The sequence below is a fragment of the Ambystoma mexicanum genome, chromosome 3q (genome assembly GCF_040938575.1).
Source record: "Ambystoma mexicanum isolate Mex_15411 chromosome 3q, UKY_AmexF1_1, whole genome shotgun sequence".
Taxonomy (NCBI): Eukaryota; Metazoa; Chordata; class Amphibia; order Caudata; family Ambystomatidae; genus Ambystoma; species Ambystoma mexicanum.
This window is the reverse complement of record NC_090926.1, coordinates 1,168,476,510-1,168,497,077: the sequence shown is the minus strand read 5'-3', so window position 1 is coordinate 1,168,497,077 and position 20,568 is coordinate 1,168,476,510. Positions and strand designations below refer to the sequence as shown.

Genomic DNA, 20,568 nt, shown 5'->3' with positions numbered 1-20,568 from the left:
GAGAATCGAGTTGGTGCACTTGAGGATGTGACAGCGAGCCACGGCAAGGAGATACATTCCCTCATGAAGAGCCTTTCGCAGGTGCAAATGAAGTGATGACCTTGAATCGAGGTCCCGTCGCAATAATCTAAGAGTAGTCGGTCTGTCTGAAAAGCAGATTAACAACTCAATGGAAGTGAGGTGATTCGATCTGTCTTCCCAGAGGCCCAATTCTCACAACACTTCTTAATTGAGAGGGCTCATCGATCTATGACTGCACCTCCTAAGCCTGGGGCCCCGCCGTGCACTTTTATTGCTCGGTTCCTAAATTATCGCGACAGAGACACGATTCTTTGCCTCTCTAGGGAGAAGGGCATGTTGCTGTTCGATTCAAATAGGATACACCTATATCCTGATTTTTCAAACAGTGTGCAAGCAGTGCGTCACACCTTTGACCATGTCAAGAAAGCATTAGGAGCTCGCTCCGTCCCATATGCAATGCTCTTTCCTGCCAAATTGCATCTACAATATCAGGGCAAGACTCAGTTCTTTGAATCACCAGAGGATGCCATGAAGTATATAGAACACAATATCCCGCAAATTCAGGGAGACAAGAATGCCCAGTCCAGCTTAGATACTTGAGAAATGGTCACCTAAATTCAGACGATAATGGCGCAGTGACCATCAGACTGGTCGGGTTGGTGGGGGGTATGGAGATAAACCCACCAACTAGTGCCGCCCAGATACGTGTTGCAAATGTTGCAGTTAAGGATGGGGTTTACACTGTCCAGTTGGGGGGGGGGGATAGTGAGGGAGGGAGATGGGGATGCTATTGGGCCTGTTGCCCACGTGTTTTGATGCATGTGGCACAATGTCTCAGAATGAGTGACTCTGAACTTATAAGCGTGCAGTATAATTCAAATCAAGTATATGATCTCAGCACTATAAACATGGATACCAGAAATATCTATAACTTATTGCTAACTTCAAGTGTCTTCAATCCTACGTTGCTCTCAGTCACTGTCCCAGATGGCGACTAAAGATCAAGGAATTAAATTGCTCACTTGGAACATTAGGGGACTGGCCCACCCAATTAAGGCTAGAAAGGTAATGGCATACGCTAATAGCCATAAGGTGGACGTTCTCCTCTTGCAAGAGACTCATGCCACAAAAAAGATCACCGACATATTTGCGCGGAACTGGGGACCTATGAAGGTGGCCCCAAACTACTCCACAATGGCCATGGGAGTCCTTACAATTGTGCACAAACGCCTCAGCTTTCGGATGACCAAGTCCGTTGCAGATGATGAAGGGCATTATGTGATCATTTGGGGGCAACTGCATAATCAGGAGGTTATCATTGTTAATACCTATGGCCCTAATTTAGATACCCCGGTTTTTTACCTGCGGATAGTAGAGCTTCTATCCCCTTTGGGCACCACAACTGTGATGTGGGGAGGTGATCTGAACTTAATTCTTGATCTGAGTCTTGACTGCTCTACGGGTCATTGTAAGCACCATACAAAAGCAGCTTTGACACTGAAACAGGCGATGGCCACACTATCGCTTGTTGACACTTGGCGTGAAGTGAACCCACTAGAGCAAGAGTTCACGTTCTATTCCGGAGCTCATTGTCAAACTAGAAATTATATCGTGCCTCCTATTGCTATGAATATATGTATATTGGCCTACGCCAAGCTGCTAACAAGCTGCTTATAAACTACATGTGAATAAACTCGCATTGCAAGGTCCTGACCTTAGAAAACATGTAAACTGTCATTTTGGGTCAAGCCGCCATTTTAGGTTTTCTTGCTCTATAAAGTCACCATGTGAGCTAAAATGGTAGCCTATGTTATTCAGAACAGAACTCGATTGTCATGACCTCTGTACAGCTAATATATAACTTGCCTGCAGGCCAGTTGTTAGGGTCATGAGCTGAGACCTTGTCCTTCTGCTGACCTGTGTGCAATGGATTACCTGTATCACCGAAACTGATCTATAATTGAATGAGAACACCTGCTTAACTACATTGCATAAACTAAGACCTGCATTGTAATGTTAGGCCTAGAGCATACATTATTACCATTTCTTCTTGTTAATGTATAAACCTAAGATGAACTAGATTTGACCTGGCAAGGGACCCTAGAGCAGTAACTTATTTATGGAATGGTTAACCTGCAGAAAGGCTGGACAACAGGCTTGAGAAATCTATAAAAGCCTGACTGTTTCAATGAATATTTGCACTCACTGAGCACACCGAACCACGCCGGAGTTCGCTGTGTTGTACTGAGGGTCGATAGCTATCTGAATTTTGTTCTGTTCTTTTGTAACTGGATTCAGTATAAAATAAAGTACTTTGTATGTTCCTTTGTAACCTGTGTTTGGTGTGTTTCCTTTTTGGTTACCCTGCCTCTTATTATTTCCTTGTTTTTCAAAGTTGGCGCCCGGAATAGGGACCCTCAAGATTGATGCCGGATTATTGAAGGTTGACGCACGCTATCGGACCGGGATCGGACGGTGTGACATAACGGGCCCGACTGAACGAGACGCGACACCTCAACAGCGCTGCACAATCCGTTCCCTGGACGATGGCCGTGTGGTCTGAGACGGCATCTTGATGAGGGTCAATTTTTTGAGGTGGGCAGATTTGCCGAAATCACCATACACAAGGTAAAATTCGTTAGGTAAGTCCTTTGTAAACCGATCGGTCCTCCTTAGGTTTGGTCAGGTGAGTCGTTACCCGACTCTTAATTCAACCCTGACAATTTGAATTTGGCACATTGTATCTGCAGACACAATTATTGACCAGGTTACACCGAGCATTTGAGAAATGCCTGGGAAATTGTCTAGCTGTTTTAGGGCATTATTCCGCAGCGATAGACAATCTTTGGAATTTAGCCATCCGGCACTGCAGGAGGGGTCACCGGCATGTACTATGTACTGTAAGCATGGCATTGGAAGTGTAGAATTTAATAAAATTTGGCACAGACAAACCAGACATGCCTCCGAACTTCAGTGGCCAGTAAATGGTAGTTTTGAGATCCCTCGTATTGAATATTTAGAGTCAGTCTTGTTAAAAAAGAAGGCCAGACCTGCAGCATTTGATGTTTTGCAAAATTGGAAAAGAGAAGCATTGCAGCAGCTTAAAAGTAGGGAAAAACATGTGCGCCGTCATAAAACAAATGCTGAAAAGGCGTTGTTATATGATCAGGACAAACAGTCTGAGTCGGTTAGGAATATGGACAGGGCTTTCTCACTCGGTATTCCGAAAATCTATCCTTCTAAAGATCTTTGTTTCTGATGAGTTTATCGACAAATTGTTAAATGAACGACGCCTGGTGCCTCTGCACCACCTACGTATGTTCCTCTTCCTGCTGTTATTCCTGCTCTTCCTGCTCAACCTGTTGTTCCTATTCCTCCGGTTGTTGTTCCTCCACCTGCTCCTCTGCCTCTTCCCATTGCACCAGTAATAGTACCTCCATTGAATTTGCCTGCACCCTCACGCCCAAGTAGTTCTGTACCGCTTGTAGTTGATCAGGGTGCAGGGTCGAGGATTGTTACTTGTAATACTGTTCCTACAGAAAAGAAACAGGATTTGTTTGCATGGGCTAAGCATTGTATGGAGAGAGATGATCGAGCTAATGTTCTTTCCACACTTTCTAATATGGATAATTTTCCTGAGAAAAATGTTTTCATTGAAGGTTTAGGGATTCATTTATGTGTAATGTGGGGTAAATTGAATAATGCAGACCTCCCACAAGGGTTGAGTGACCTGAATACTTTAGCGTTTTCAAGAGACACTGTGGGGAAGGTACATGAGCATGTTGGGAGGATATTTGAGTATAGAAAGGAGTTGGAAAGGTTACGGAATGAGGATGACGAAGAAGAAAGTATGTATGTACAGAAACGATTTCTTCCGTGTCGTAAATCGACATCTGAGGAGGCGCAAATTTGTACAAAAGATGCGATTAGATGGATTTCAGACATATCGATAACTCCAGTTGAGGTATATGACACATACAGTCAATATACACTAGAAATGCAGAGGAAAGTGATACAGGTAATGGTAAAGTACCTGCAGGATGAATGTTTAAAGAGAAAGGTTAGTTGTCCCAAAGAGTTATTGAGCATTTATAAGAGAGCTTTTTCACTTGACACTCCTTCAACTGCTTTAGCGCTCTGTTGCTTAGTAAGCGTTCGGAGTTGCCTACATCTTAGTTGCCTATGAGAGAGGTTCCTCCGACATTTGTCCCAAAGGTTAAGATTCCTGCTAATGCTGCAGCAGGTACACCTGCTGTGGACATTCCTGCACATTATGTATCGCAGTTTGTTCACGTCCCGTTTTCACGACAGGAAGTGAATACTATTAGACCAACTATTCCTGACATTAGGAAAAATCTGACAGGGTTCTATAAAGAGATAATCCGTTTTGCAGTCCTCAGTGTTTACTCTAGGCGACATTGATTTGCTATTCCCTGTACTCCTGCCTGTAGATTTGTGGAAACAAGTTAGAACTATAGACAATGTACCAGGTTTGGGAGATACATGAGCTAACATAGTTAGGCTTGATGGGGAAAGGCCAGCTGGTGAGAGACCACCTCAGGTGATACTAACTTTGCCTGACAGAATCATTGCAAAACTGAAAACTATAATCCCCGAAAAGAGAATTATTTGGGACAAGCTTACGGCCTGTGTCCAAGGAAAATCTGAGGGTGCTACCGAGTTCTTTAATCGGTTCGAACAGGTATTCTCGGATTTCAGTGGACAAGACTTAGGCACAGAGTCTGGGAAAAGATTATTTGTGGACAAATTTGTACGTGGATTGCTGCCTGACATCGTCACAAATTATGTCTTCTGAGAGCGCTTGGCAGGCGAAATCCCAATCAGAAGTACTGCACATGGCTCAGTACTACGAGAACCGTGTCAATAATGAAAAAGATAGAGTCGTGAAGAGAAAAGGTGATTTGAAGACTAAAGTATTGTTACAGCAAATTGTTAGAGGCCCCAGAGGGGGTAGTTAGCAGATTAGAGGTCAGTATGTTCCACAAGGGAATGTGTCCTTGGGTCCTGTGAATATTAACCAGTGTGCCTATTGTCGCCAGGAGGGTCATTGGCGTGCACAATGCCCCGTCCTTCGACAGAGGTCGAATAACACATTTGGAAATATGGGTAGATGATCCAGCGGTCGCCCGGGTGTAGGGGGCCCTGGTAGAGGCCAATTTTCGCAGGATCTCCAACAACCTTTTTCACAGGATAATCAGACTTCGAGTGTGGATACTAGAAACATATTTGATCATCCTTCTGCTGCATATCTATCTGAAGAGCTTCCTTTTGATGATATTTTGTTTCGTTAGGATTGCCGGAAGCAGGGTTTGGAACCTACACCTATTCCCGTTAATTAGAAAGGTCCCTACGTTGAAATGGTAGTGGGAAATAGGAAGCATCAGTTTTTGATAGACACTGGAGCACAGAAGTGCTCCATTGATCATTCTCAGGTTCCAAACATTCCACTGTCGGGGCAAGCCAATGTTTCTGTGGGGTTTTCTGGCACACCAATTGTTTGTCCGGTTACTTCACCGGTACCTATTTCTTTGGGTCCCTTTACGGACCACTGTCCATTTCTCTTGACTTCGAATTGTGGAGAGAATTTGCTGGGGTTGAATCTGTTGAAGGAATTAAATGCAGTAATTCATTGTTATTCTGATGGAGTGCGTTTGACGATTTCACCACAGCAATGTTCTGTTTCGCAATTCTTGACTAGACCTTTGCCGCCAGAATTCAGTGATGTACCAGAGTGTTTGTGGGCAGTTGATGACAATGATGTTGGTGTTTTGCAGATTGAGCCTCTTAAAATAGTTTTGAAACATGGAATTAAGCTGCCCCGTATTCCACAGTATAAGATCTCAGTTGAAGGTGAGCGAGCTTTGAAGAGCATTGTTTCCGATTTTGTGCATCGTGGGGTGATTGAGGAGATTGCAGGAAGTTTGTGCAATAGTCCGATTTTACCCGTGTACAAAAAAGGTGATAATGCAATTTCATTTCGTTTTATAATTGATTTACGTGCCATTAATAAAGTCGTCGCTCCGCAATTTCCAATTGTGCCTGATGTGACGACAATATTAACCATGATTCCAGCTACGGCTACTCACTTCAGTGTTGTGGACCTAAAGAATGCTTTCTTCAGTATTCCTATACATGAGGATAGTAGATACTTGCTCGCGTTCACCTTAGGGGGACGCTCATTCACATTTACTTGTGCACCTCAAGGTTCTACTGAGTCCTAATATTTATAGTAGGGCTTTGAAAGAGCAGCTTGATACCCTTGGATTGCCCCCTACTTGTAAGTTGCATCAATATGTTGATGGTTCGCTTTTAGCCTCTGACTCTGAGAGCTCTTGTAAAGAGGGCTCTGTGTTGTTGCTCATCCATCTAGCTAAGCATGGTCACAAAGCTTCGCTTAAAAAGTTTCAATATTGTTGCCAGGAGGTCGCCTATTTAGGCTATCTCCTGTCAAAGGAGGGAAGAAGATTGACACCTGAAAGAATAAAACACATTTCTGGCATGTCTGTCCCAAATACACAAAAGGAAGTTAGAGCCTTGATAGGTATGGCTTCTTACTGTAGGTTATGGATCCCACACTTCTCACTAGTGATAAAACCGATGTTGGCCTTGACGAAGAAGGGTATTTCTTCGCCATTGCCATGGAATACGGAGCATCAACATTCATTCGAGTTGCTCAAGACTGCATTATGTTCAGCGCCAGTTTTGGGCACACCGAACTATGAGAAGGCATTTGTGTTGTTTGTGCATGAATGTGATGGATGTGCTTTGGCTGTATTAACGCAGGAACATGGAGGGAAGAATAGGCCATGCGGTTACTACTCTTCCGCCCTTGATCCTGTTGCATGCGCTTTGCCAAGATGTTTGCGCGCTGTCGCTGCTGCTGCTGCGTCTGTAAAACAGAGTGAGGGAATGGTCCTAGGCCATGATTTAACCCTGATGGTGCCCCACTCTGTAGATATTCTATTGAACAAAACCCAAACGCAACACCTCACTTCCGCACGACTGACAAGATATGAATTAATCTTGTTTGCTCCCTACATTCAAATTAGGAGGTGCTGCGTTCTTAATCCGGCTGAACTCCTACCTTTCCCGCAAAATACTGTTTGCGGTGATGAAGAGTCACATGACTGCCTGTATACTACTGAACAAGATACAAAAGGCAGAGTTGATTTGAGGGACACTCCTTTGGATAACCCACAAGGGGAGCTGTTTTGTGATGGTTCCTGCTTCAAACTACTGGATGGTGCATCCACAGCTGCTTATGCAGTCACTACATTGAGTACGGTTGTGGAGACCAAGAGAATTACGCATAACTCTGCGCAGGCCGCAGAGATTATAGCATTGACTCGAGCTTGTGAGCTTTCCGAAGGGCTAACAGTAAACATATATACTGATAGCCAGTATGCCTTTGTGGTGGCTCACAACTTTGGGAGACTTTGGTCAGAGAGAGGGTTTTTAACTTTGCATGGCACAAGATCCAACATGGCTCCCTGATAGTACAATTGCTTTCAGCGCTTGCGCTCCCTAGTCAGTTAGCAATCATTAAGTGCGCAGCACATCGCAAGATTATAGATTATGTAGGGAAACGGAATTTCCCTACATCATCTATAATCCGCTTTCGCTGATCAAATAGCTAGACAAACTGCCTCTGATCTCTTCACGGAGATGTATGTTTCAAGGGAGACTGTAGATGCCTATGCAATGGATGAGGGTTTTGGGTCTGTACGGGATATCCAAGCCGATGCCACATTAGAAGAATCCAAGAGGTGGGATGAGGGCTTGGGGAAACTCGATGATGATGGGTGGACATGGTTGAAGGGAAATGGTTGCTTCCTAATGCCTATATAGTAATGATGGTTACCATGGCACACGGTCCCACACATGTGTGCGCTCAACAGATCACGAGAATGTTAGAGAAAGTCTGGGTAAATAAGATTTCAAAAATTGCCCAGCATTATGTCCAAAATTGCATGATTTGCCTACAACACAATGTGGGAAAGGGGACAGCAACTCCAAGAGGTAGCTTTGGGCCTCCTTCTGTCCCGTTTGAAGTGATTCACTTTGACTTTATTGAAATGGAGCGATGTAACAATCTAAAATATGTCCTTGTGGTCATTTGCGCCTTTTGTAAGTGGGTCGAGGCTTTCCCTGTTAAAGACGCTACAGCCATGACCACTGCAAAGACCATGTTAAAGGAATTCTTCCCACGGTTCGGTTTGCCGAGAGTTATCTGGTCGGATAATGGTCCGCATTTTATCGCTGCTGTAATTCTACAGATATGTACGGCATTGCAAATTGACAAACGATTCCATTCGGCCAGACATGCTCAGAGCGCCGGATTAGTGGAAAGACACAATGGTATCATAAAAAACAAGCTCGCTAAGACGTGTGCCGGCACCAAACTAAAATGGCCGGACGCCTTACCGATCGTGTTACTTTCAATGCGGACAACCCCTCAAACTAAGACTGGGCTCTCTCCCTTTGAGGTGGTAATGGGGAGACCTGCTAATATTTGGGGTTTGCCTAAAAGCTGCGCATTGCACGATGTAGAAAATGTACTTCTCTCCGAGTATTGTAACCAATTGACTAAAAACCTGTTTTCAATTTATCACCAGGTGCGAGAGGCATTGCCGGTGAGGTGCGAGGGCCCCGGTCACAGTCTACGACCAGGGGATTGGATCCTCGTTAAATCCTTTGATAGAGCGTCTTGCCTCGCACCACGTTGGAGGGGCCCCTACCAGGTGCTCCTGGTCACTCAGACTGCGGTGCGGGTAGGAGGACGTCGCCACTGGATCCACGGCAGCCACACCAAACAGATCCCACACCCAGTGCCATACGATACAGAAGACGCAGAACCCCTTTCTGACATTGAAACCAACGTACCCGAAACGGCAGATGGTGGAGAGATAGTATCGGAGGCCGTTCCGGAAGTTGTAAGGCCCGACAAAACAGCCATCTTGCCTCCTTGCTCTCCCACCTCATCGTTTGTGGATCATCCATCTTCTGATCCAACTTCCGTTCACTCGCCACCTCCTGTGGGAAGTGACGACATCCTGTCTGCTGATTCTTTTGCACCGGAAACTGTGAAGTATAATCAACGCCCAAGGAGATAGGTTTGCAATACGGCTCTTGCTGTACAATTGAAAGAATTTGAGGGCTTGCCTTTTTTTTTGGCCCAATTGCATAAAGGGTTCTGCTGGCTAAGGGTTGTGGAAAAAGACATTAAGAAGACGCGCAACCGGAGTCGCCAGCAAACGAACAATTGGTGTTTCTCGATTGAAGACGACAATGCCCGCATCCGCTACCGTTCGTACTGAACTTTTGGACAAAAATGTGACTAGGAGAGACAATGAGCAGATATGTATGGGGGCCCCGAAAACGTTTTGTTGTCTACTGGTGATAATCACGGGACTTTTAGTAACTGTTGGTTGTGGGTTTTGGTATTTTGAGAGAATGTACCCTTTGAATGATTTCCTACCTGTTGGAAATATAACTGTTGTTCCCACTCCTTCTGTGCAACTACATACCTTGTCACCTAGAGATCTTTTGCATAGACGGAATTATCAAAATAACACTCTACTTCTAATTATGAATGCTACCCATGCAATCTTTAACAGAACCAATTGTTGGATCTGCTCGCATTTACCGCAACATGGGGATAAGGGGCTAGGTTGGTATATTCACCCTTTACCTTTGACAACTGCTTGTTATGCTTCACTTAGAGCACTGCTCTTTGGCTGATGGAACGATAGCATCTCGGGGAACTTTGATGGCACTAATTTGAATAGTTTTGAGAAACGTGTTCTGACTCCCCTGGGATGCTCGCTTTTCGCAAATAGGAGTAAGCTCAATATTGCTTCTATTAGGCCTTCTGATAGATTGTCTCGTCCTTTCCAATCTTTGATTTCCTTTAAAATGGCTCCGATAGGCAATAAGGATGCCGTGCCTCCTTCTTATACTGTTAACCATAGCCCCGATTTAGTTTCTTTCTGCATCCAGAGGAATGGCACCCGGTCAATGGGAGATTTTAAAGGTTGTGCCAACGTTGCAAATTTGACTTGGGAAGACAGACCTTTATATGTAGGCGAACCTATCTATTTTGTTTGCGGTAATGTAGCATTTCCATGGTTGCCCAGGGATTGGCAGGGAACTTGTTATCTAGGAATCCTGTTACCTGGGGTGTTTATAGCAAGTACTGTAGAGGTTTCGAAGGCTCATCCACGGCGGGACGAGAATGGCGACACTCCAGCACAGGTTTTAGGAGATGTAGCAAAATCATTCCTTCCATTCTTTGGGCAGATAGCGAATTCCGAGGATATCAGGAAACTAGCGAGAGTACTGGAGAGAACCATCAACCGGACCACAGAGATGTATAATATGACTTTAGAGCAGAAAGCGATCAGATTGGTAGAACCGGATGGCATTAGTTCTCATTCTGGCTGAACGAGGTGGAGTATGTAAACTAGTGGGGTCCGCTTGCTGTGTTTTCGAACCGGATTCCTCCCCAACTATTTTTAAGGCAATACAGAATCTGCACATTCTTAGTTCAGAAGTGCATGTTCCCGAGGGAAATTGGGATCTTAGCGCTTGGTTCTGGGACTTCTTGCGGTCTTGGGGTTGGAAAGTGCTTTCAGTCTTGCTGATTATTTTGGGAATTCTGCTATTTCTTTGTTGTTGTATCCAATGTCTACCAAGTATATGTTCAATGCTAGGGGGATGTTGCGCTCAGGCGATAGGTACAATAGGACATAAAGTGTATGCCCCGGATAAAACCTCTAAGGAGTATGTACTGAAAGAGATCTTAGTAAAAGATCTAATGGCGATAGATATTTCTGACAGCTATTCATGGTGTATGGACGATGACACATGGAGTTATTTGCAGGGAGATCAGAAGTAGTTTAGCACTTGGCATAGGCCAAAAGGAGGGTTTGTCAAACTAGAAATTATATTGTGCCTCCTATTGCTATGAATATATGTATATTGGCCTACGCCAAGCTGCTAACAAGCTGCTTATAAACTACATGTGAATAAACTCGCATTGCAAGGTCCTGACCTTAGAAACCATGTAAACTGTCATTTTGGGTCAAGCCGCCATTTTAGGTTTTCTTGCTCTATAAAGTCACCATGTGAGCTAAAATGGTAGCCTATGTTATTCAGAACAGAACTCGATTGTCATGACCTCTGTACAGCTAATGTATAACTTGCCTGCAGGCCACTTGTTAGGTTCATGAGCTGAGACCTTGTCCTTCTGCTGACCTGTGTGCAATGGATTACCTGTATCACCGAAACTGATCTATAATTGAATGAGAACACCTGCTTAACTACATTGTATAAACTAAGTCCTGCATTGTAATGTTAGGCCTAGAGCATACATTATTACCATTTCTTCTTGTTAATGTATAAACCTAAGATGAACTAGATTTGACCTGGCAAGGGACCCTAGAGCAGTAACTTATTTATGGAATGGTTAACCTGCAGAAAGGCTGGACAACAGGCTGGAGAAATGTATAAAAGCCTGACTGTTTCAATGAATATTTGCACTCACTGAGCACACGAACCACGCCGGAGTTTGCTGTGTTGTACTGAGGGTCGATAGCTATCTGAATTTTGTTCTGTTCTTTTGTAACTGGATTCAGTATAAAATAAAGTACTTTGTATGTTCCTTTGTAACCTGTGTTTGGTGTGTTTCCTTTTTGGTTACCCTGCCTCATATTATTTCCTTGTTTTTCACAGTATGGCTCCAGTTCGAGAATTGACTATTGGCTATGCTCACTGGGGTTGATTGCTGATGTGGAACATTGTGAAATCCTTCCCAGAACATTGTCAGACCATTCTCCGGTTCTTTTATGGCTGATACCAAAGAATGTTACTCATTCAATGAGAGCCTGGCGTATGCCCCCTAACATGCTGAGAGATGACTCCGTTATAGAACCTCTCTGAACCGAAATCGAAGACTTTTTTTCTTCGTAACGAAGGATCAGTGCAATCCTTGCAATCTGTCTGGGAGGCGTTCAAAGTGTGGCTGAGAGCTCAGTTAATGGGAACATCCTATGGTATGCTGAGGGACATAAGGAAGGAACTCACACAGGCTGAGATAGAACTCTGTAATCTCGAGGTCCAGCAGTCTACCAATGTAGAGAGAGAGCACCTACTCAAAATTCAAGCTCAAATGGACATATTCAAATCTCTAGCCGATAGAGAACTGCTGTTCATTTCGCAATCTATTCGGGCAAAAAGATATGGAGAAGGGAATAAGTCCAGCAAATCCATGGCGGCTCTAATTAAAGCCGAGATGGGTGTCAGACAAATCACCAGCATTGTTGATTCTACTGGTCTGGTTCGCACGGCCCCGGAAGCAATTAATGAGGTGTTCAAACTGTTCTACACTTCACTATACGCTAATGCAGACTCAGTCAAGTTGGAAAGCATCAAGACCTATATCGATTCTATACCGATGCTGGGTCTAGATGATGAAGATGCGGCAAAGTTGGACCTCCCCCTTACAATTGAAGAAATAGAGCAGGCTATTGCCGACTTGCGTGCTGGGAAAGCTCCGGGATCGGACGGGATTCCAGTTGACTTCTACAAAACATACAAGGCCTAAATTGCCCCTAGGCTGCTTGCAATCTGGGAGGATGCGTTGGAGAGAGGCATACTACCTACCACAATGCGGGAAGCTGTGATTTCTGTTTTGCTTAAACCTCACAAGCCCCCCTCAGGATCCCTCATCCTACCGCCCATTATCCCTCATCAATGCTGACACGAAGATCTATGCCAAAGCCATAGCTAACCGCCTGACCCCATTCATGAACAAATTGATTCACACCGACCAATCAGGTTTTATTCCAACATGTTCAACTGCACTGAATCTGCAAAGATTTTTTGCCATTACTTCACAATTGGATCCCAAAGCTAAAGCGGCTGCCATTACCCTTGACGCCAAAAAAGCATTTGACTCTGTTTCGTGGAACTATATGGTCTTGATTTTAGCCAAACTTGGTTTTGGTTCTTCATTTTTAGGGTATGTATGAGTCATTTACAATCAGCTGACTGCAAGAGTAAGAACAAACAATACTATATCTTCCCCCTTCATTTTAAAAAGAGGCACTCGCCAAGGGTGTCCACTCTCCCCTTTTATTTTTGCCCTCACTATTGAAGGTATGGCGGCCAAGATCAGACAAGAACATGCATGGAGGGGTATCTGTATCAGAGGTTCCCCACAGCTACTCTCCTTATATGCAGATGATACAATGATCTATGTGCGATACCCTGAAACACACCTTCCCCCTATTATGAATATGATTTCCACCTATTCGGACTATAAATTAAATCGAACTAAGTCTGAGGTTATCCCGCTGACTCCAGCCACCGTCCAGTCCCCTGCGTTAACCGGGTTTAAATGGTCCCCCAACACTGCGCGCTACCTAGGTATAATATTATCTACAGATACACAAACACTGCTTACAAATAACCACGAAGCCTACCTACATACCCTGGAACACAAACTTAAAATTTGGGGGGCTTTACCAATATCTATATATGGGCGAGTTGCGGCTCCTAAACTTCTCTACTTGTTTTGCGGTGTCCCCGTTTGACCGGGAAGGGAATTTTTTCAAAAACTGCAAAAACTCTCCACCGCTTTTGTTTGGGGGGGAGGGCAGTTAGGCTAAATTGGCCCAAGACGTGTGAAAGATATGAAACTGGTGGTCTGACTGCCCCTGATTATTTGTTATACTATCACGTGGCGCAGGCGCACTACGCGCGTTACTGGGCTACCACAGCTGAACCGCATGCCCATGCGCATGCCGAAAAGTTTGCAGCGGCCCTTTCCAATATTCAAGCGATGCCGTTTACCACGGATAAAGGTAAAATTACGGATATAGATCCGGTTGCCTCTACTGTCCGAACCTGGTCATCCCTGTTTTCTAGAGTAGGGTGTGAAACCCCTTTTTGGCCGTTTCTCTCCCTGTGGCATTACCCTGGGCTGGAACCCTCATTTGACACTGCTATCCAAAAAAGATGGGACCCTGTTAAGGAGATGAGGCTAGGAGATCTTTACCCCGAGAGGAAGTTTGCTACGTTGCAGTTAATGCATGACAGACTGGGTGCCGGGCTGGTCATTACTCTACAATACTACCGGCTAAAAACTGCATGCAAGAAAATGTGGCCCACATTTCCTGATGCCCCAGAACCTCATCAATTCATTACGGCTACAATGACACAAGAGGGGTTTACAGGCGCAATATCTAGTCTTTACAGGGCAGCACAGGTATATACCCCCTCGAAGAATCATATGAAAGAAAAATGGGAACGGGACTTCGGAATCGACATAAATGAGGCTAAATGGTCCAAATATTGTCAATTCACTAACGACATCTTGCCCAATGCCAACTTTCGATTAATACAATTTAAGATCCTGAATCATCTGCACATCACGCCTCACAAAGCCTCCAAATTTGACCCGACATTGCAAGCTAGGTACCCCAAATGTAATTCCAGCGTGGCAAACTCTATGCATGTGTACTGGAACTGTCCCACAGTCAGAGCAGTTTGGGAATAAGTTGCTGAGACAGTTAGTGACATTGTTGGCCTTTCCATACAAGCAACACCGCTTAAATACTTGCTGGGAGACATAGGCAAGGCATCAGTAAGGACCCGTCGCTTTGGAGCTGTTGCAGGTGCAGTGGCTAAGAGGAACATTCTACGGGTCTGGAAAGCTAAAACGGCCCCAAATCATAAGGCTTGGCTGAAAGACTTATTATATGTGCAAGAGGCCGAGGAACAATACGTTTGATCCGTGTCTGCGGTATGCAGACCCAAGGACATTTGGGCCCCACTGTGCAACTACCTATTAACTACTCGAGACAGCGATGACGAGTCCATCTCCTGAGCCTGTCCCTTCCCCGCCTGATGGGCTTGTCTGTAAAACTCTTAATTTATCTATTACGCTCCTTATAGGATTACGTTGATAAACTTGATGATGGAGGCCTAGCTGCACGAATGTTATGTATCAAACTTATTGTGCCTTTGTGTTATGTTGTTTGGGAGGTGGGGGGTCAAGTTTTTGGGGAAGTAACACCTTAGAATGGAAGAAGAATTGCTCCCGTTTGACTGTATTTAAGGACTGTACGGTAGGACTGCTGGATTTCTTTTAAATTTTTTTTTTAGAAGCCAATATTTATTATATGATAGTCTTATCTAAGCCCGACCTGCCACCGTAGAGGAGGATTCCTGCTATATATTTTCTGTACATACCTGAGCTTCCCTTTTTTGGTGTCTAATGTTATGTTAGCCTAAAATGTAAATAAAAAGATGTAAATTAAAAAAAAAAAAAAAAAAATTGAATAGGAGACAGTTGATGCTGTAGAAGTAAAAATTAAAATAAAACGACAGAAGCAAAAGAGTCCTTGTTAATTATAGTAGCTCGCGCTAGTCCATTCATAACCTTATCCCTCACTTCTTTAAGCTTACATTACAAAGTGATATTATCTACAGCACAACTAGTTTCTTGTAGGAATCTTTCAGATTCAACCTCAAATTGGCTTAATGCTGTCATCCTACCCAAATCCTAGTGCTTTATGTGTTAAGTATACGAGCGGTTAACTTCTGCAAACTGGATATTTCAAAAGGTCACCTTTGCTTGACAATGCAAGGATAGACCTGTCTACATTTCAAAATCAAACACTCTGACATTTTTGCTGTTCGCGTTATTCGGGCCGATGACCACCTACCTATAAGTGTTCGAAACACTGCCATTGTGTATACATGTCCCACAGACGAGGCACATTAGGATACAATGATTTGACCAGGATCACACACTTTAGTTAAGAGATGATGAAGCAGGAATGTAAATGCATGGATTGCAAGCTGCAAGGGACAGTTTACAATCCAAACAGAACCCTGTTTTAAAGAGAGTACTTGATGAGTACGCATAGGAACAATGCTCGTTTGATAAGTACAATAGAAAAGAAATCAGATTGGACGGGAAGCAGTGAGCTTCATACAATGGGGTTTGAGGGTCATTTTGGCCAGGTTGTCGAAGGGAGTAAATGAAACAGTCACTGGGCACAATACATAAGTGGACATGCCTAGATTAGGGACAACAAACATTGAACATTTTTAAGTGCAGGTAGGAGGTACGGCCAGCTGTGCTCGGGATGTGAACCATTATGGATAAATTGCTTGAGTAGAGGCAGAGGACGTGAGCAGGAACGTCGGCTCAACAAAATGACAGTTGTAGCAGAAGTGGCATCACATACCTGATGATCTCACAAGAAGTCATGTCCCCTCACTCTGTGGCCAGCCTCCCTTGGCCCTCCCCCTACCTTTGAGGCTAAGAACATCAGGGTCGTCTTCTCCGCCCACATCTCTGACGTCTCTTAAAAAGTAAAATTTCTTACTGCACCTCCTCAGAGCTACTATGCCTTTTCTCTCCTTCCCCCAGAAGCTCACTGTCTCCCAAGCTTTGGTTCCCTCTAGGTTGGACTACTTCCTAAATCTACATTTTAAGCCCTCTGCATTGTCCACAAGGCTTTCTGGGGCCTGGGTCCAAAATACCTTCAACTATCCCTCCGCAAATACCTCCACTCCCGAGCTCTTATCTCCTCTACCTCCAGCTCCCTTAGGGTCAATCACTTTTCAAAGAAACAAGCTGGGTGTAGATCTCGGTCTTCGGCCGGGACCTCTCTCTGGAACAGCCTCCCTGCCACTCTGAAACTTGAGGAGAACCACCTCCGGTTCCGGAAACTCATCAAGACCTTCCTCTTTTCTTCTGCTTTTGCACCCCTCTTCTCCACTGCTAATCTGTTTTCTCTCTCGGCCTTGTGCACCTAGTCACCCTCTGTCCTCCGGGTCCAGATAGCGGCTCACCCTGCCACGCTCCTGCCCTGCCTTTGGGACCACCCCTTGCACTGGGGTCTGTATCTCTACCCATGCAGCCCCCCTCCCGTCATTCTTATGCACTTATCAGTTATACCCTGCCGACCATACCCAGCACTTGCTGGCTGCACTACCACTGTTTGTCGCCTTTATGCATCTATTTTATTTATATTATTATTACTTCTGACTAAGGATCCAAATCTTGTAAAAATTGTTTTAAACAATTAAATCAAGTAATAAAAAAAAATTATTATTTATCTTATTTCTCCTCTATTCCACACTTTCCACTTCTCCCCCCTTCAATGCACTCTCCCCTTTTTTCCCCTTTCCCATGCACTTGCGCGTTCTTAATGTCACTGGACCTAGTAAGATCTTCGTTTTTGTTTCTCCCCTGTTCCCCTCCCTTGCCTCCTCGTGCTCTGCAACACTTGTGTACGAGTGTAATATAAATAAAATATTAATCAATCAATCAAATGACCTATGACCTGGATGGCATCATTTACTCTTTTACCCTGGTGACATCACTGGAAGTGGCTTGCAGGCATAAAAACAAAGTACATACATGTAAAAAAATACCAAATAGGTACTTAAGCAGAAAATGATAGTTTAGATACCAACCACAGTTTAGCAAGGATGCTGCCTACACATGCCATGGATGGGGTCATGATATGATAGGATCACACCCAATAGAATCAACATAGGCCGAAGTACTGCTATAGATATGCCACTTCAGCATTGCATGGCCATTTACTTCCATGTTATGCCAATTATAGCTGCATGTTGGGTATTGTCATTATATGAGAAGTAGAGCCCCTACATTGCCAGTTGCTGCGATAGTACAGTATCCAAAAATCCAATAGATGCGCGACACCAACAATGCACAGCAGCAGTAATTCATGATTATGATTTGTTATTTATATAGCACTTTCACCAAAGCACTATAAATAACACATATTTAAATACAATTATCATTCCAATCGAAGTTGGTACTAGTTGATGAACCTCGGAAGAATGAAAGGTTGAGTTGGCCGTGCCGGGAGTTGAACCTGCAAACTGCAGATCGGACATAGATCGCAGTAGCGAATGCTCAACCCGCTGAGCTACCTTACACTTTTGTTATTGAAAATGCAATGCCACTATAGGAAAACATATCAAAACTGGCTGCACAATGTAGGCTAGACATGTAATAACACTTATCATGTTTTCTGCACAGTAATAAATGTCATGCCATAGTAAGACATGCCTAGACGGTTTGCACCAAAATGCCAACCTAACCACGTAAAAACACTTATCATGCCTACTTTATCATAGAGGACCAGGAAAATATAGCATGCCACAGTAAAGAGAGGCTAGACTGGCTGCACCCAAATGCCAGTCTAGCCAGTTAATTACACTTATCATGATTGCTTTAGCAGAGATGCCCAGTCCAAAATGTCAAGCCACAATAAGAAATTGCTCGACTAGCTGCACCAAAATGCAAATCTAGCTCTTAATAGTTAAAAGTTATTATGTTGCATTATACATGCCCAGAAAATATACCACAGCACAATAAGGAAAGGCTATACTGGCTCACCAAAATGCCAGGCTAGACAGGTGCTTACCTTATTATAGATGTCCAGTACAAATGTCAAATGCACAGTAAGAAATGCCTAGAGTCGCTGTACTATAATGGCAGTCTAGCCACTAATATACATCATGTCTGCTTTATCGTTGATTACCTTTATGTATTCGCACACCCCTCTGTTATCCCACCATTCCCACATGTTCCCTCTCCTTCCAACTCTTCTCCTCCAACCTCCCAAATGAACTCATCGGCCCAGTATTACCTCAGCGTCTCTTTCTCGTCCCAGTACTTATGTATGAGGAAAAGTGCTTCATAGGCAGAGGAAGAGTGGGACTAGGAGCAATAAAGATTACCACCAAGTAATCCAGGCATTTAACACACGCACACGCATTCACACACCCCTTGCTCATGACACATGCATTCAATCACCATTCACTCACACAAGCACGACCAGCCACTCATTCATTCACATAACACCCACATACATTAAATAATACACACACACACACTTTTACATTAAAAAAATAAATGTCCTTACCTTCCAGAATTTGTTGCTCCTCCTCAGCAGGCATGACTCTGACTCCCATGCTCCAGCATGCACGTCACAGAGCCATCCATGTCCTGGGGGAGGGGGAGCCTTGCATTTCGAAATGAAATTATTTCTTTTTGAAGTCACTCTGACAAGGAATTATTTATTTTTGAAATGTGAGCCCTCAATCCGTGTGGACTGTTTCTCGGATGTCCGAGGGAAGAGAATTCCATGCAAGTGGAGCAAGAAGAGAGATAGAGCAGAAGCGAGAGGAAGCGCAGGGTAGGCGAGGAGCCACACGGGTCGTTGAGGAAGCAGAGCAGAGATTACCAGAAGGCTTGTAGAGTTGGATAGATATGGAGGTTCCTTACCGCGGATAGATTTGTGAACCAGGAAAACAACTTACCAATTCTATAAAAACCCCTACAAAATGGTTTAGCAAAAAAAGTATAATTGAAGTTTTCTTCCCCTCCCAATCTTGACTCAATGCCTGAAATGTCTCTACTTCTGTGAATTTATATCCCAGGGAGGGACAGGGTGACAAGTCAGCAGTCAAGAAACGCAGTGAATGCTGCACTTGCAAAATAGCTCAGTGAGATAAATGCACTCCTCAACAAATGGAAAACACAGGTTCAAATTCTGTTACTGCATCCAAGCATGCTCCCTTTCCACCCACACCAGCGCATGGCTGAAATCCTGGCAGTCCCCTTCTCTCTCTCTCTCTGGGGCAATCCCGGAGGTTAGCCAGGTAATTTCGGCTTCCATAAAACCGAATATGGCTGCCGTTAGGAGACCTAATAAGACTTTGCACAAACTCTCACGTATATGTTAGGACGTGTTGGTACACCACTTCTGAAGTAGCACTTGAGACCGAGAAGCACAGGAAGAGTAAGGGTTTAACTAGCGAATCATGGCCTGGGGGTTGGTATTGGCTAGTTCTAGTAAAGCATTTCTTCCTAGACACTGACAACATGCTGGCCACTAGTCTTGAAAATAAGGTGCGAAGACCGTAGTGGGGCTGCAGATGAGAACCAGGTTACCCTGTAACCCCCAGCAAGTGATGCACTCCCTGGGGAATGCAAGCGGCAATGCCCCATGCATTTCACAATCTTGCATGGATTTCGTACCTGCACGCGCTGCACTCTTTGCTCCTTCCATCTCGACAGCATCTTTGCTGAACTGGATTGATTTCTTGGCAGGTGTCACGTCCAAGGCAACCTGGAGACGTTTTGGATGGTTAAAAAAAAAAGAACATAAGTTGGATGACTCATAGAAAGGATGCTGTCTTTCAACCTCTGTTTTTCGTGATCTTAATTTGGGCTCTGTACATTGTTCCCACATTGGCCCTCACCACCATCCTTACACAGACTTATAGATCAACAAAGGGTTTGATGAGGTCCATAACTTGAGTAAGTGTCATTTCCCTAACTGCTAAAGACCCCGCCCAATGTCTAAGACTATTAACACATACTGGTGATAGCAGCATAGGGCTAGGAGTGGTGGTGAAGTCAAACATTTTCATTTAATAGTAAGTAAAGTAAATGGACAACATTAG

The 20,568-nt window shown here is 44.2% G+C and overlaps 1 protein-coding gene across 1 annotated transcript in view; it reads right to left on the bottom strand.

Moving 5' to 3' along the window:
* The window catches only part of LOC138447709 (uncharacterized), a 145,733-nt gene that overhangs the window by 21,808 nt on the left and 103,357 nt on the right, over positions 1-20,568 (bottom strand). Inside the window, exon 4 of the mRNA XM_069604005.1 lies at positions 20,141-20,231. Within this exon, the coding sequence (XP_069460106.1) occupies positions 20,141-20,231 (91 nt within the window). The remainder of the gene's footprint in view (positions 1-20,140; positions 20,232-20,568) is intronic.